This window comes from Lactuca virosa, chromosome 1, assembly GCF_052849685.1.
Source record: "Lactuca virosa cultivar CGN04683 chromosome 1, Lactuca_virosa_CGN04683_v6, whole genome shotgun sequence".
NCBI lineage: Eukaryota > Viridiplantae > Streptophyta > Magnoliopsida > Asterales > Asteraceae > Lactuca > Lactuca virosa.
The window spans coordinates 183,481,806-183,500,095 of NC_136426.1; the positions used below are offsets into that span (position 1 = coordinate 183,481,806).

An 18,290-nucleotide genomic window follows, 5' to 3' on the forward strand; every position below is an offset into this window, starting at 1 on the left:
AAGTTCTGCGGAATAATGTATACTGATTCCTTTTAAATTGGACAAGCATTTTCATTTTTACAAGGTGTCGAAAGTTGTGAAAATGAGTTCAGTCAATCAGGTATTAAGAAAAAGTTTCTCCAACCTACCGACTTTTTCCATAATCTGCAAAGAACCAATCCTTACACCTTCACGTACATTACGAAAGATCAGTACAATCGTTTCCAAATTTGTTTTGTGGCATTTGGATGCGTGGTATGTAATCCCTTATAGTAAATAAATATTTAGTTATTTCAAGTTGTTATATGGCTAATATTCTTATCTTAACTTACAAATTCGTACGTTTATCACGTCTATGATACCAATCATATTCGTTGGTCAAGTACCTCTAATTGGGGCGTATGTAACATCCATGTACATTGCAGTTGCTTTAGATGGAAATCATGAACCCCTTCTCATAGCGTTTGCTTTGGGAACCAAAAACCGTGACAATTCATGGTTATGGTTCATGAGGAGGCTTAAAGAATGTTTAGGTGACAATACGGAAGTTGGTTTCATAAGCCATATGTCTGATTCCATGGACTTTGCAGTTCAAAGAGTCTACCCTGATTCATATCATGGCTATTGTTGTAAAAAAAATATAGCCGAGAAAATACGCGCTTCCACCGGAAGCAATACAGTCGTAGAGCAGTTGTTCTGGAAGACTTGTAAAGCGTATAATTTGTCTGATTTTTATGCATGTTTGAACCACTTAAAAAATGTGGTTAATGGGAATGATCTTCATTGGCTTGACAATATTCCCATTGCAAAATGGGTACGGGCTTGTTTTCCAAGAGTACGTTTCAATGTTAAATTCATTGACATTCCAGTTGTTGTCAATTGGTTAAGAACAAACATGCATGAGTTTCCAATAACAACAATCATTGAAATGTTCCATGACTCGATGCAAGCAGTGTATCTTCAACGTGCTGCATTTGGAGGTAATTATAAGTTATGACATCACTCAAATGGTCAATTGATATGTTATTATACGTTATGACATCATAATTTTTGTTTTTTGATTCAGTTCATTTCATAGGGGATTTTCATGGTCTTCTAACCCCTTATGCACTTAAGGTGATTCATAAAAGATTTATCCACTCGGATGGTTGTAGGATTACGCATATTGTTGGCGACAGATATGAAGTGAGTAAGTATTCAACAACCAAATTTGTCCAATTAGACCGTGGTATTTGTAGTTACGGTAAATGGCAAAAATGGGGTATACCTTGTGAGCATGCTATAGCTTCACTACAAAGGCTTGAAATTGCAGAAATCCAGCAAATGGTAAATTTAAAGTTAAGTACCGCGGTGTATTGAAATGCTTATCAAACTGAGACGGTCAATCATATTCCAACCCTTAGGCATTGGGAAATACCAGTTGAAAGTGTTGTGGTCTTACCTCCACGACAATTCAATTGAACTGTATTGTATGGATCACAACCGTAGTTGTAATGGTCTGTTGGCGTTGTTTAGTTTTTAATAAAAAATCTTTACCTTTAAATAAATAATTGTATTCCCATAATTGTAATGTATGGATGACAACGACTAGACAAACAGCTCTGCGGACTGACTAAGAGTTTTGCCGAATGACAAACATTATTGCGGACTGATAAAAAGCTCTGCGGACTGACAACACCTCTCAGTGGAGTGGAAGGGACTGTATATAGTCATGGATGGTCGTTGGATTTTCGATATAGAGTTATAATTTTTTTTTAAAATTTAAAATGAGTTCATCTTCAAGTTTGTATATTTGCTCGTGCAACGAAGTTGATTGTTTCTATTGTGATCCGATCGGCCCTTTTCTTGCCCCATCACCAAATTTAAGAGAGTCGCATATGTCTGAGAATACTTTGCAACAACTACAATGGGCTGAAGAACAACAAAAAAAAAAGATAAAGACTCATCTCGAGCTCTCACTGAACGTCGTGACCTCATTGCGGCGGAGTGCAAAGAGGTTGAGGAAAGGATGACGATTACTAAAAAAACTCAAAGATAATGAGGAATGGATAAAAAAACTAAGAAGAATACCAAACTGTCTGAAAAATGGCTTGCTGACAAGGATGAAGAAATGATAGAACTTGGGAGGCAAAAGGGCCGTATGGAAGATAATATAAGAATTAGGGACGACTACATAACAATGGAGAAAGAAAAGTATCCTTCGCAATTCCCTTAAGTTAATTACTGTTGTTGTACGTTTACTATATGTTTCTGGTTTGTTGAATGTATTATCTTCGAGTTATTATTCTACTAGTAATGATGCACTAATATAATCATAATATTACCCATCATCTTTAAAATAAACACACCATTTCAAAGTACACAAATTAATGTCCTCTAAAACAAAACATAATTAATTATAAATACAACATCAATCATTCAAATCAAACGTTGAACAATAGTCTTCTCTCTGCGTCCCACTCGTCCAATGCGTCTCTTGTGTCCCGTGCATCTCTAGCGTCTCTTGAGTCCCTTGTGTCCCTTTCCCTTTCCCTTTTGTGTTACTACCTGATACCACACTATTTTTTCTAGACTTTTTTTGATTCATTGGGACCAATGCCGGATAAGTCGCTGCATTATGTTTTGTACTATCACATCTACTACACCTTCTTACTATAGGTTCCTCACCTTGTGACGGGATATGATTTCTATTTCCCGGTCTACCAGCTTGACGTGTATCCATTATCGGGGGTTTAACAACCATCATCTCAGCAGGAATCTCCCAATCACACAGTTGTGGAAGTGGGTAAACAGGCTCCTCATACGTACTTCGGTAAGTTTCCATTTTGTAAGCATCTATAGCCAGATGTCCGAAGTTAGTTTTTTTCAAGTGCTTTAAGACCATTATGACATGACCACAAGGAAACCTAGTTCCTTCCCAATATTTCCATGTGCAAGTCTCTTGCCTCAGATCAACAATGCCACCATGTTTGAAATCATGCACTTCATAGATTGCATCTGAAACACCAAAAACGGACCATCCTACCGTACGCTCTTCATTTTTACTAACTACTTTTTCAGCCCACTCGGTTAGCACTGTTGAACGTTTCCCTGTAAAGAAGATATATATATATATATATATATATATATATATATATATATATATATATATATAATTAACTTATTATTCGAGATAATTAAAGTCCAAATTAGATTCATACCTCCATCGATGCGACGCTTGTTACACCATTCCTGTGAAAGACGACGAAAGAACTCAAGAAGAGGTATTATAGGCATCTTCCTTGCATCTACAGATAAAGCGTTCATGGACTCTGCACTGTTCGAAGTCATGTAATTGTACCGTTCGACGGGGAATATGCTCTAGTCCATTTAGCACGTGGAATTTCACTTAGATACGCCGCTACTTACGGTCTAGTAGAACTAAATCTAGACCACAATTCTTCAAAAACATTTCTTTTGTAAGCTTTCACAAGCCTCCAAAACAACACTTTTGTTTTATCATTTTTCCCAAACCTGTGTACTATGTTTCCTAGTAGATGAAAAGCACACACACCATGATGAGCAAGAGGGAAAACATTTTCAATACTAACCCGAATTGCATCGGCCCTATCAGTTACAAAAGTCAATTCTTGACAATCACCAACACATTCATACAACTTTTCAAGAAACCATGTCCAAGAAACCATGTCCAAGTAAGACCATTCTTCACCGGATCCCAACAACAATTCCATAGCATATTGTTTTGCACGCCAAGCTTGTTTGTAATTTACATTGATTTCCAGCAAAGCATTCAAATCCCTTGATATTTCATTAGGCCTCCAAACCTTGGAATGAGTTTTTCCCATAATCTCATGCAATATAGTACCCATGACTTTTTTATTAGCATGCTTATGATTAGGGTGTATCTGTAATGACGAACATGTGTGCACGTTGTTGAAAGTCCCGATTTCAAATTCATTAGTGGGATGAATGTGTTTTGCATATAAACGCCAACTACAGTTCTCAATTTCACAATATACCTCATAACGATTTTTGTTAGAATTTTTGGTCTTAAACTGAAACTTTTCTCTGGTTGGTTTAAGACTCAAAGCAAATATTAGTTGTTGTTTGTTATCATACGTTTGACGAACAAACATATCATCATTTGGACCTAAACCGTGAAATGGTCGAGGTTCAACAATAGGTTCAGGACAATCAGGTATGGGAGGCATACTGTAAAATATGTTTGAACCTTTTTTCCCTTGTGTGAACTCATCTTCTGACCAACCTTCATTTGACTCTTCACCGTCTAACAAAGTTTTGTCAGTCAGTCTTCCAAACTCGTATAAATTTTCTTCTTCCACTGTATTCACTGCCACAGTTTCTTCTTCTGGACACTCTTCAACATTATCAGATACAATGTTTTCAATGTTTTCAAAATTGTATGGTACAATCTTGTCAACCGCTTCTGTCTGTTCGACCCATCCCTCAAACACCTCCAAATACAAATGAACAATCTCCTTCGTTTCAGAAATTACATTTCTGAGTTGATGAACATCTGCTTCGTCTACAATATTCATAACATAACGATGAACCGAATGTTGAAATGACAATGATATATTACTAAAGAACGCATTAGCCTTACTTTTGACCAAATCGAACAATATTCGACGATCAAAATTTGGCGGAAGCATTATACCTAAGTTGTTAAACTTAGGTCTAACGTAGGTGTTAACCCCATTACTTATCTGCCAAAAACCCCCCGTACATAAAATAACAAAACTCATAATTCTTTTCAAAAAAAATTTATAACACTAAAACTGATCGATCTAATATGAAAATGTAGCTAAAAAAATTGGAAAAAAAATACTTTATATCCAAAAAAACCGTCGCAAATAACCATTCTGCGGAGACTTTAATCTCTCTGCGGAGCTCCTCGTCAGCTCCTCTGCGGAGGGATTTAAGACCTGCCAAACAACTCACTCCGCGGAGGGGGTTAATGTCTCCGCAGAGGACCCCCGCAGAAGGATTTTTTAAACAATAAAAAATGAAACTTTTTCTGATTCCGCGGACATGACGTCATTTCGCGGAGGTCCGCAGAGGGTCCTCCGCGGAATCCATGACTATAACTGGAAAAGTCATTTTTTATGATCAAATTTTGAAATTCACCCCCATTTTTTTGTCTGTTGGCGGTATTTTCCCAAAAAAAGTTAAATATAATTATTGAAATATGATTTTGTTCTTTCTACACAATCTTAATTTAAAAATAGCTACAGCTAATTAATTAACTCATGCACTTACAAGCAAATAAAGACGACAGCTCACTGGGAAGTCGACGTCGATGTTGATCTTTTCACACAAGTTCTGGTGCTAACAGACTCGTCGGTGGACTTTTCAAGGGGAAAACACTTGTCTATTCAGATCTTAAACATGTTGTTTTAAGAATCTCGCCAAAATATACATCTGAAGAAGTAGATAGTGCGATTTTGGTTTCTTCCCACATAGACACTGTCTTCTCAGCGTAAGTTTCTTCCATTTATGATTTACCTCTTATTCTTTTAATCAACTTCAAAATGAAAATGGAGTCTTATGTTTATAAAGGGAAGGAGCTAGTGACTGTAGTTCTTGTGTAGCTGTTATGTTAGAGCTTGCTCGAGGAATCTCCCAATGGGCTCACGGTTTCAAGAACTCTGTTATTTTCTTGTTTAACACTGGGGAAGAAGAAGGCTTAAATGGAGCCCATAGCTTTATTACTCAGGTGTTTCTCTCTTACCGTTATTTTTAATCATGCGTTTAAGTTATAACTTAACTTATAAAATCTTTACAGCATCCATGGAGTAGTAGCATACATATGGCTATAGACTTGGAAGCCATGGGCGATGGTGGAGCATCTGCTATTTTTCAGGTCTTGTTTAATGAGATTCTTTTTTAAAAAAATTTAATTTCCTTAATTAATTTATCAATTGTCACTTAATTTTGACAGGCGGGTCCGAACCCATGGGCGATTGAGAACTATGCATTGGTAGCAAAATACCCCTCTGGTCAAATTCTTGCTCAGGTGATATTCCTTTTTTAAACTATATAAAATGTTAGTTTTCTTTTTATTTATTTTATCTCAAATTCATGATTTTTATGTTCGATTTTTATTTAGTGGTGCAGAATCTTTTTACATCAGGTGTCATAAAATCTACTACTGATTTTCAAGTTTACAAAGAGGTTGCTGGTCTTTCAGGTCTTGACTTTGCTTATGCAGACAATACAGCTATATATCACACAAAGGTATTCTTGAATTTCAAATCATTATTATTATAAATAACTTCTCAAATATTATATCAAATTAAAAGTAATAAACTTTTGTAGAATGACAAGTTGAAAACTTTAAAATCGGGTTCCCTTCAACACCTTGGAGAAAACATGCTTGCTTTTCTTCTTCACTCTGCCTCATCTTCTCAACTCACTAAAATGGCATCCAATGACAAAAATCAACATGATCCCGCCATATATTTTGACATTTTGGTACATTTAATTTAACTTTAATCAATATTCAGTAGTAATTGATTAAATCTTTATATATTAAATTTGATGTGATGATTCAGGGAACATACATGGTTGTATTTAAACAAAGTTTAGCCAACATGTTATACAACTCAGTGATAATGCAATCCATGATGATATGGGGTACATCAGTTATGATGGGTGGCTCAACATCTGGAATCTCATTATCCTTATCATTTTTTAGCATCCTGCTTATGTGGATATTCTCTTTAAGTTTCTCAATTGGTGTTGCCTTCATTCTACCCTTCATATCATCATCTCTAGTTCCCTTCAATTCAAATCCATGGCTAGTTGGAGGTTTATTCATTTCCCCTGCTTTCCTCGGGGATTTGACTGGTCAACATATTGGTTATCTTATATTACAAAAATACATATCCAAAAAAATGGAGTATCTTTCTCTTTCTCTTTCTCTTTCTCATGTGGTGAAACCAAATTGGGCCAAATTAGAAGCTGAAAGGTGGTTATATAAAAGTGGTTTATTGCAATGGCTTATTATTCTTGCTGTTGGGCATTATTTTAAAGTTGGATCTTCCTAGTTTTCCCTTCTATGGCTTGTGTCCCCAGATTTTGCTTGTAAGTGCATGAGTTAATTAATTAGCTGTAGCTATTTTTAAGTTAAGGTTGTTGTAGCCAGGGTGCAGAAAAATATTTCAGAAGATCAAAATTAAAGTGGCCAGATGGTGCGGTTTCTAGGGAGAGTATTAGAGCAGTGCGGTCTCTTTGATGTCGATATCTTCAAGTCGTCTTCACCATCAGACCACATTAGTTCTCCCCCTGTTAAACGTGTGGCTCGAAATGCTTCTTCTCCATGGCGCCAAGATGATAAAGATGGTCATTATGTGTTTGCACTTGGAGATAATCTAACTTCCCGATGTAACTACCCTTCACCACCATCAAAGAAACTTCATTTTCTTGATTGCATAGTTGCTACTAATAGAATACAAATCATTAGGAAACAGTGGTTTTTTACTCTTTATTTATAGACACTCATAAAACTTATGTTTGTTGACTTGTATTTTTGGATATATATATATATATATATATGTTTGATACTGACTAATTCTTTTCTTCCTTTGTTTGATTGCGTGACTTGCAGATAAGATTTGGTTGGATTAGCTTTTTCCAGCATCCTACTTGAACAACATCTCTACTTGAACAACATCTTGATCTCATCATTGTAGACTTCACTGTACCTAATGTTGTAAATGGTAAATGTGTAATTTTATGATATACATAGATATCAAATCATTTACATGTTATCATATTGGTTTATTGAATTCACCATGTTATGTTATGCAGAGGAGCATCTTAATGTATCATCTCACATCTCCTGATGGAACGTAAGCTTTTTATTTTTGATTCATATTATAATCAACTAATTGATTTTGAATATTTCTCTATGAAAAATCTTAATTTATTGTTATTATTATTTGTAGAGTTTCATTCGAGTTTCAGCACAATGTTTGTGGGAGATCAATTTATGCAGAGGGTGCTATTGATGCTGCACTTTTTCTCGCTAACAAGGTGCTAATTTTTTTTTTTTAATAATCTTCATACCTTTAACTAATGTTAAATGCTAAAAAAAAAGAATTACAAAAAGTTTGTAACAAAATAATGGTAATTGATCCGGTAACTAATATTCATGCTTTGTAAGTTTGACTCGGTCAAACCTGAGATTGGATCGTTGGGTCTTGGAGGAAGAGAGGTGACAATTAAAGATCCGGTAACTAGTATTCATGCTTTGTAATTTATAATCTATCTGAATTTTTTTAAAAGTATTTGATAAAATGTAATAATATTTTGTCTCCTAATAATTTCTCCAGCCTTTGCTAATCCAATGTCGCTTGTTTAATGAGGGTTCTGCTGTAAAAGGCACTCTGCTTGTCAATAAGAGGGTAAAATTTGTGATATTTCTTGCAACACTTATGCCATGATGACTCCTTGTCCAAGGTTGGTATTTATTCTAATTACAACACTTTGCTTTTTGAGATGCTTAATAATGAAAATTGAAATATACCATTTGATTAATTTAGGTGAAAGTATGTTGCATGTGATGTCTTGTTACTTGTTAGTTTACATTGAATCATTTGTTTGAACTTGAGGAACTATTTTGCTGGTAATTCATTGCAGAATTACATTTAGGGGGGATTCTCATTAATTTAATCATACATGAAAGAAGGTCATACATACATAGATGGTTTTAGAAAGGTCATACATACATAGAATAGAATAGAAAGTGTTGCTTTTTTTGTTTTAGAAAGAAGGTCATACATACATACATAGAACTGTTTTGTTTTATCTTATTCTTAATGTATAAATGGTTTTAGAAAGAAGGTCATACATACATACATAGAATAGAAAGTGTTGCTTTTTTTTTGGGGGAAAGTAGCACTATTTCACTCTTTCATATTAACTTTTATAATCTACATGTGTATTAAATTTTAATATTTTATACAGGTATGGGTTGTATTGAAGCTTGGATTCTTGGAAAAAGGTATGTTACTACATGTGTATTAAATTTTAATATTTTATAACATAGATTGATGATGCTTGAAGCCTTTGTGAATACTAATGTGTTGATGATGAAAACAAGTATTATGTGGAAACAGAAGCATAACAATAAGAAGTAGAAACAAGAAGGTGTTCCTTAATAGCAATGTAGTATTAGGTTATATAGTTAGGGAAAACCTCTTAATCACAATGTACAATCGGATCCCCTTAATACCAATGTATTACCATTTTTTGACATGATGTTATGGATGAAATTGATTGTTTTGGTATATATTTGTTTTCATATTTTTGTATTATGCGTAAATAAGTATCGTAAAGACGCGTCGTAAATGTATATCGTAAATGGTTGCTGAAGTTTATGACACGCAAATGTGTGTCACAGTCATTTATGACAGGGGCTTTAATGATACGCAATGCGTGTCCTAAACGTGCGTCGTAACCTTTATGACAGGGGCTTCCTTGATCTGACGTCCGTTTTCGTAGGTTGGGACAGGAAAACTCCGTTATAAATTCATAACTCCTTCATCTGACGTCCGTTTCCGTCTGTCTTTTCACCATTGCACTACTATCAACAAGATCTTCGATTCTCGTTTAGATTGTTTCGGCTAGAAATCACTCGATCTCATACTCGAACTTTGGGCTGCATACTACTAAGTCGAAACTTAGAAAAATCATAACTTCCTCATACGAAGTCAGATTTAGACGTTCTCTTCATGCACACTCTCGGTTTAACGTATTATACAACTTTCTCTTAGATCACTAAGGCTAAAAATTGCTCTATCATAAATTCACTATTTACGTCCTACAGCGTCGTGCCGAATCTGTCGCGAAACTTCGACAGGTCATAACTTCTTCGTTATAACTCGGATTTCAACGTTCTTTATATGTACGGAAACCTTGTGACATATACTACAATTGGTTAAGATTATTTATTCTAAACATTCTTCTATCAAAAATTCATTTTTGACGCTTATCGTCTCTAAATTGACTAGCCCGGATCTACGGGCGTTACACATAACCAGTCCCCTTACTTTTAATTAGTTCCTTTAATCCCAAAATTAATTCCAAATTAATTTCTGATTAATACTAATTATATAATATGATTTCTCAATTAATATATTATTCTTATAATATATTAATAAATCATAAATTTACCTCTTTCTCCAAAATTCATCCTATCAAGTTGCTATGGTGAAGGCACCCAAAAGGACCATGCTACTACCAGATCAATTATATATCAATTATAGTTATAGGCTTAGACACCTAATCCAATAATATGAGATAAGTTATACATTTAAATAATAGTCGAACACTTAACTCTTTTTGGTAACTTTTAATTTTAAATTGGTAGGTTAACTTGGATTTTGAATGACAGAATTGACAACTATGGCTTCACGTCTTTCTAAAATGGAATCGAAAAAGAAATTGGAATCACATTGGGGGAGAGATTCAATGGTCATGATCCTAGTGTAACACTTATTATGATGTAAGTAGTTATTTTGAAGATTTTTTTTTCATATTCGTAATTTTTTTTACAGTGGCCATGATGAAAGTGTTTGAAATTTACATATTGAGCCTTCTCAACCGATTTTTTTTTAATTTTTGCTACACTGCTATTTTTATTGGAATGATTTTGGAAGGAAAGGTATATTGGGAGACTTTTAATATGAAGGAATCATGATTAATTGCATGTTTGGTCGACATCAAATGGAATGGAATTCGATAAATAAAAATTAAATTTTTTTAAATTTTTTTTTATCTATATTTAAATAATTTTTGTTGGTCGAAGGTTAGATATATCCCATTATTTTATTACATTTTTATTGTAAAAGGCCAATAGGTTGTATGTTTTCCATCCGAACGACTTCCGAACTTTTTACATTTTACTTTAAGCCAAATAGTTGGTTTTTCCATATTTGAGGCGATTGGTTTACATGAGAAAACCGACCATCTACCTTGAATTAAAAAGTTAATAACTAGCTTTTGGCTTTTCCTTCCTTCTGTTTATCCTTATTATAGCATTGTACTTCACAAATGATACCCAATTATGATTAGATTTTTGAAAGTACAGTGATATAATTGGATAGATATTTTAGAGTACAATGTTTTAATAAGAAAAAATGAAGGTTCAATGTTGTAATAAAAGGAAATGTAAGAAATACGCTTGAATAAACAAATAATAGGAAGCTTGTTGTTGTTTCTTGCATTTAACTCTAATAGAAATAAAAAATGAAATCATATTTCCTTTCATCCTGGCAATGTAGAGGTCGAATATTGTTGTGAGGTGTCAAAGGCTGTCTAGGTCAGGAATAGTTTCGAAAGTTTGTTTGTAATACTATTATAAGGGCACTTTTGTATCGAAGCTTTTATTGTTCACTCCCTTATATTTTTTGTATGCTTTCCTGATCCCTATAAATATGGGATGAGTACTAGAGATAGGAAGTAACTTCGTCATTCACATTGTACTTTCTAAAACTTCTCTGTATTCGTTGAGAGCATAAATGAGCCAAACATATATTATTTAGATCTCGTGTTCATCATTCTTACTTTACTCTGATATTGTAATTCATACTCGATTCAATCACAACTACAAGCAACCCAACGTGCCATGAAATAGAATCTCAAATTCTATTTCCTTCGGAACATTTCCCTTTAAACTAATTCATTTCATTTCATGGAATCTTGAATTTCAATCCCTTCATTTTGCATGATTCCTATTTTTCTTATTATTATGTACTGAAATCTAATTTTTTTCAGAGTACAATGTCAGAAAAAAGATTTTTTGCATGATTCCTGTCTTTAGACTGAAAATCACATTTTTTTTACTTCTTTCCACTGTGCAAAAAGTCATTTTTCGGCTTCTGGACGATTCAAGTAGCCTACCGAGTTCCACGCTTCTTTTTTTAATATTATCTATGTGTTTTGCATCTTTTGCTTATCTACAAACGTATGTAATTTTTATTCTTAAATACCATCCGTTTTCACATATAAGTGCATATTGTTTATACAACAATCAAAAAACAAAACCCCTGACCCATGCATAGTATGGTGACACATCCCTAGTTATGAAGTAACATAGTCATCACTACAATAAGAGCCAAAAATATGTGGGATATTTTCACTTTACTATGTTGTGATTTTGCTCACTTGCGTACTATTATATATATATATATATATATATATATATATATATATATATATATATATATATATATATATATATATATACACACACACTAGAAAAGTTTGAGGCCCGTGCTAAGCACGACCCATGGAAGGCTATTTAGGTAATTTTTTTAGTGTAATCTAATGTCACACAATGAAGCTATGGTGATATAGGTAAAAAGCCTTGTTATGTTTAAGACAAATATGAAATAGGCGTAAACAAATTCATTAACATAACATACACTTCAAGTAGTACACTGTAAAGGTATAGAGAAACATATCATTAACATATTTAGTAACTTAATATACATACATTAAGCTACATTGGCAGGTGTTTATTGCTTGACCATCAGGTAATACAAAGAAGGAATGAAATTGATAACATGTGAACATCCCTTAGAAATAAGTTGGACCCTGCAAATGAATTACAAATTAGAATTAAAATTAATCTGAAAACAAAATCTAGCTGCCATTGATGTAGATTGTATGCCAAATTTGATTTCAAGTACAAATGGCCTTTGTGCCTGGAAGTTGAATATTCACCAAAAGAAGTGACAACTTACTTTAATATATTCTAAATTTAAACACATGATGAGGGTATTGCGTAATATTTGACTAAGTAATAATTAATTTTTTTTCAAAGGTTGTATTTGTACACAAATTTATGCTCACATGAACTTTATGAAATGAAGATGATTGCCAATGTGATACCTATTTCATTTTCTTATATGGTCTTGCAGGAGAAGCTGTTGAAGTTTTTGTCTCCTTGGATCTCTCGATTTCATGTTGGTTATGCTTTTGTGTTTGCTTAGGTGAAGGCAGTTTAGTTGATGATTGATGTTCATTTGGATTTGATATTCTGATGTGTTGTTGGTTATGGGTATGCGGTTCTTGAATTTTATGTGCCTTAACAATGATAAATCTTATGGTAGGCTTTTATTGATGATAAGTTTTATATGATCTTAAAAATTCCACAACTGATAATGATTAAATTGATGTTGTAATTTTGTCATGAACATCTTTTTGTAGTTCAATTAATTGATGAGTTGTTTGAAAATGTATCTATTATTACAATTGGTAAATTAAGAAATAGTTATGCTTACATTTTCTTCGGCATCTCTAACTGCATTTGGGTTAAACGAAATGAAGTTTTCTATATCCAGAGTACAAATAGTTGCACTAATGGATCTGGTCACATCATTGATATCAATTGTTGCTCTCGACCTATTCATGTAAATACAAGTAGTATAAATGTTTTTATTGATCATAATTTATTGTAGTAATACACTTACATGATTCAACTTTTTGATTCATTTTACAAACAGGACATGTGATGATCCAACTTACATCTGCTTCAATTGGTTTCAAACAATTAGCACATCATGTATGTGTGATACTTCTCCAATTATGATTTCACCTGAATGGGTTGAGTTTTCTCTTGTGGTATCATTTAATCTTCTTTTTCTGTTGATGAATTCGAGATTTGAATTGCAAGTGTTCTTTGTTTTAATTTGTTTCCATTTTATAATCGCTTCTTATGAATTGTATCTTATACAAAAAAGTATTATGAATCATATATAACTTATCTATTATATCATTATACCTCCCTTGTTTTTTCTTCCGATTTATAATAGCTAATCTCATGTATTGGTTATTATTTATAATGGAACATGGAACAACCAGCAACATGTAATGTTTTTGTGTAATGATTAGATGCTTGTAGACATATTCTCATGATATTCAAACTGGTTGCAATTGCTGGCTTGTCAATTTATTTGCAAGTTTCTTTATTTAACTTTACAGGTGTTGTTCTTCCCTTAAGGGTTTACACCAATTCAATTAAACTTTTTATTTATATATCCTATTGATTAAGCAGGAAAGAACTTGACAAATGACATAGTATGGTTGTTGCCTACCATTCACATGTGAGGTGAAGGTCAGCATTTCATGTAAGCACTACAACATCTGGTTCAATAAAAAGTAACTAATTGAGCTTCAATTATGTAAATTACCCACAAGGAAAGAAATGGGAAAGTAACAGTATGCATTTAGTGGGATTCTAACCTTTGTTGAAGAATGTGTGAACGTGAATCAATCCTTAGTCAATGAAGATGATTTGCAATTAAAATTCTGTAAGTCTATAAGAAAAAAGATCAGATCCCGCTTCTTGACAATATATGCGAGTAAAAAAAAAATAAGATATCCAATTACATTTACAATCTGATCGTTGAAGATCCAAAACAGCAGAATTATGTGTTTTCCAAAAATCCCTTAATCAGTAACATGCAAATGGTTAGAAATTGAAATTCAGCGGAAACCCACGATCTGTGTTTTATCATTTAGGCTTGGAATTGCTTTTTTACTTTAATATGAAACTAAACCATTGCATCAGGTCCTATTACAACGTTGTAATTGCTAACTGGTCGTTGACATTGGAAGACTTTGATATCAAATTGTAGTCATGAACGAATGAAATTATGATTATTTTTAACACCCGATTTAGGAAAAATAAAAGGAAATTGATGTATCACCAGTGCAAATTGTGGGGATAATCTTTTTGAGGAAATCACAATGAAGCCCCCTAAATTGACTGGTTCTCTATGTAAAAAAACGTTGGTTCCTATTAAAGTTATGCATTCGAGGATTATAGTTGGCAATCCGGAAGAAGGAAGATGAAGAGCAAAAAGAAGCATAGTATGATCTGAGATGGAATGACAAATTACAGTAGATACAAGAAAGTGGTTACCTTTTTTCTTTGTACACAGGTTCGATTGACGCAATCATCAATGGTCGGGCTTAGAGAGAGTAAGGGGAAGAGAAGGGAAGGATACTCCCGTGTACGATGATTGTACGTGCTTAATTCGCGAAAATAAGATACATGACAGATTTGGGCCTAAAATGATTCATTTTAATCCTAACGGGCCTTATCGAGCCATAACTAATCCAATTAACCCTAGTAAGCCATAAACTCTCTTTTTCTTTCAAAATGGGCCGTGAACCATCTAATGAGCTCATTGGGCCGAAAAGTAATTATTTGGGCCTCATAATTTCGAGTAAAGTCAAGTAAAGGCCCCAAACTATCCCACCCCTTCTCCTAGCCCAAAAATTCTCGACCCATAAGTAAAAAAAAAGGAAATGAAATGGGGGTTAACTTTGGTGGTGCCACCTCTATATTATTCACCATGTAACAAGGCAATTGTTTCTCATACTTCTATGTAAACTTGTATAATCCAACATACTTCAAGATTAGTCTCTCTTCCTCTCTTTATTATTCTCGGCCAACACCAACATCTCACCACCTTCATTTCTTTTCAAAATGGTCTCAAGAATACCTCTCTTTCATCCATAATTTCGAGACTTTGTGTGGATCTTCAAGAGGTTCTCATCTAGATCATCACTCTTTGGTAAGTTGTTATCATATTTAAGTCTTTGATTTTCATCCTTAAGCTAAGAACACTCTCTTATGAAGCTTCATTTCGTGACCTAACACCTTAGAAACTTCATAAGCTCGAAACCCACTCAAGGAGCTTGTTAGAGCCAAAATCACATCAACTTCTTCCACTTCTTCTTCAAAACCGAAACATCAAAGCAAAGGTGAGCTTCATACCCCCCTTGTTTTCGGTTTTTACATGATTTGTGGGGGAGAATACAAGTAAAATGTGTATATCTATGTGTTATATGCATGTCTTGTGTGATTTCTTAATTTATTTTGTACAAATGTGTTAGATCTTAACAAATCTCGACATCATACGTAAAATGGAGTTAAAATCTATGAACTAAGATCCCCGTACACATCATATTATCAAGTTAAAAGTGTTTATATGTTGAAGATATAAAAGTTTAAGGCAAAAACCTTGTTAAGGATCAAAATTTTCAAGAAAACAAAAGATAAGGGCAAAAAGTGACATTTATGTTTTTATAAGGACCAAATAGGTCCTACTTGTATAAAAATGGATTTTTATGATAAACATGCTTTCCAAATGGGCAAAAATGTAAATTTTAGCTTAATGGGCCAAACATTTGGGCCTCACGGTTTTGGGCCCAAATTTGCAAAAAAATGAAAGTTTTGGGATTAAAAATGTTATTTGACCAAATATTGAGTCATAAATGTAAATAAACCAAATTTATGGGTGAAAATAACATTTATTTCTAAATGGGACCAAAAATGTAACTTTTATCAAAATTGGGCCGGAAGTGTAAAAGTTTACAAACAAGGGGCTGAAAATGCACTTTTCTGCAAAACTGGGCCATAAATATCAAAATATAAATTTTTGGACTAAAACCGTGAATTTCTAAACATTTGGGACGAAATTACAATTTTTTATAAATTATGGACTAAAGTGTTATTTTTACAAAACTTTGGGATTTAATTGAAAATTTGAGGTTTATTGGCCAAAAATGACGTTTTTACAAAAAGGAAGACTTTTTATGATTAAGTTGGTAAATCTCGAGCTAAAATAAACAACAGAACAATAACGAATGAACGAAATACGTCGATAACAATTTTATTGGGCCTAATATTCACATTACATGGCCAATGGGCCTTAACGGCCCATTCAAGTGTATATTGAGCCCAATATTTTCCATGACATGTTTATTGGGCCTTGCGGCCCATTTACATGTTAATTTGGGCATGAGTTATGGGTCACATGTTTGTTGGGCCTTGGTGGTCCAATTACATGCCTATTGGGTCCAAATTACCCTTTTACATGTTATTGGGCCTTTGTGGTCCATTTACATGCTAATTGGGCTTGGACTGAAATTCACATGCTTAGTAGATCGTAGCTATACCTTTACATAATTATTGAATTTCGTATACTTGTATATGTACCTTTGGATTTGATAACATACAACATACACGTAAACATTAAACATAGTACAAAAGGTTGAGAATCTAGTGAGACGTGTCGGTTGGCACCTTTGAGTGTACAATCGTAGCCTGTAGTTATAACCAGAGTTTCTTGGTGGGAAAGCGGGAGTTTGTGTATAGATCTATACGGAGTGACCCCCCACGCCTTAGCTGTTCGCTACAGCTAGACTAGGCCAGTCTAGGGCGACAAAACCTTGAGCAAATACCGGCATTTGGAAAAATGCCACGACAGGCAACCTAGTCATTATCATGTACGGTTATAGCGGCTCATATAGAGATCCAATACCAAATTAAACACTTCGGAGATTAACCCTTCGATTGTGTCAATACAAAACCACTTATTTAACGATACAAGAACCTCGGCATTATTATAAATCAGAAAATATCGGATTTTCTGGGGAAATATTAATATTCAATTATCACTTACTTACAATACAAAGAAATCTAAACTACATTCATATATGTTACTACTATGAAATTCACACATGCATCTATACTTGATTTTCACATCATTTTCGGACATTTTACAAAAATATCAGATTTTCTGGGTTTTTACGAAAGATAGAAAGACTTTTACTCAAACATACTTATGAATTCACCAACATTATATATGTTGACCGTTTTCAAAATAACTTGTATTCTCAGGTAATTGTTAAGCAGAAAGATTTTCAAGTATGTATGGATTTATTTTGTGTAACATCACTCAGCGTACTATTAATACTTTGAACTTATGTAATTTATAACAATGTACTTGATGTGAACAATGTTGGTTGTTGTATGTAATGTTGGTGATGAATGTGTTATGTTTCATGTATATTCATTGTGATGATAATTCAATTGTTAGTCATACGAGCCCCCGGACGTTTCCGCCGTCTGGTTCGGGGGTGTGACATGAAACGACGTCTTCAAGAGAGGTGACGAGACCCATGGATCCAATGGATCTACATCTACATCAAATCCGGCCAAATGCACTCCTTCAAGATCTGTCCCGTCGTTTAGAAGGTAGGATACGTGGCGTCAAAAAAAACCCTGTAGTTATAATTTAGGAGGCACGAGATAAATAGGGTTTATATATATATATATATATATATATATATATATATATATATATATATATATATATATATATATATATATATATATACACGACTTCATACTATCATTCATATATATCCCATACATAAAGCAGCCATATGAATTTTTTTTGTGCATAATTCATGTGACACAAAAA

The 18,290-nt window shown here is 33.6% G+C and overlaps 2 protein-coding genes and 1 pseudogene across 2 annotated transcripts; 2 read left to right on the plus strand and 1 right to left on the minus strand.

The window, feature by feature from the left end:
• Positions 1 to 391: 391 nt before the first annotated feature.
• On the plus strand, positions 392 to 1,338 carry LOC145125216 (uncharacterized). Its single transcript, XM_079060713.1, has 2 exons — positions 392 to 959; positions 1,046 to 1,338. Exons 1-2 carry the CDS (start codon positions 392 to 394, stop codon positions 1,336 to 1,338), a joined length of 861 nt encoding a protein of 286 aa, XP_078916839.1.
• A 1,051-nt stretch (positions 1,339 to 2,389) lies between these two features.
• LOC145125228 (uncharacterized) lies at positions 2,390 to 3,309 on the minus strand. Its single transcript, XM_079060723.1, has 2 exons — positions 3,180 to 3,309; positions 2,390 to 3,069 (listed from the first exon to the last, which is right to left on the minus strand). Exons 1-2 carry the CDS (start codon positions 3,307 to 3,309, stop codon positions 2,390 to 2,392), a joined length of 810 nt encoding a protein of 269 aa, XP_078916849.1.
• A 2,272-nt stretch (positions 3,310 to 5,581) lies between these two features.
• Positions 5,582 to 9,143, plus strand: LOC145125238 (uncharacterized; annotated as a pseudogene).
• The last annotated feature ends 9,147 nt before the right edge of the window (positions 9,144 to 18,290 follow it).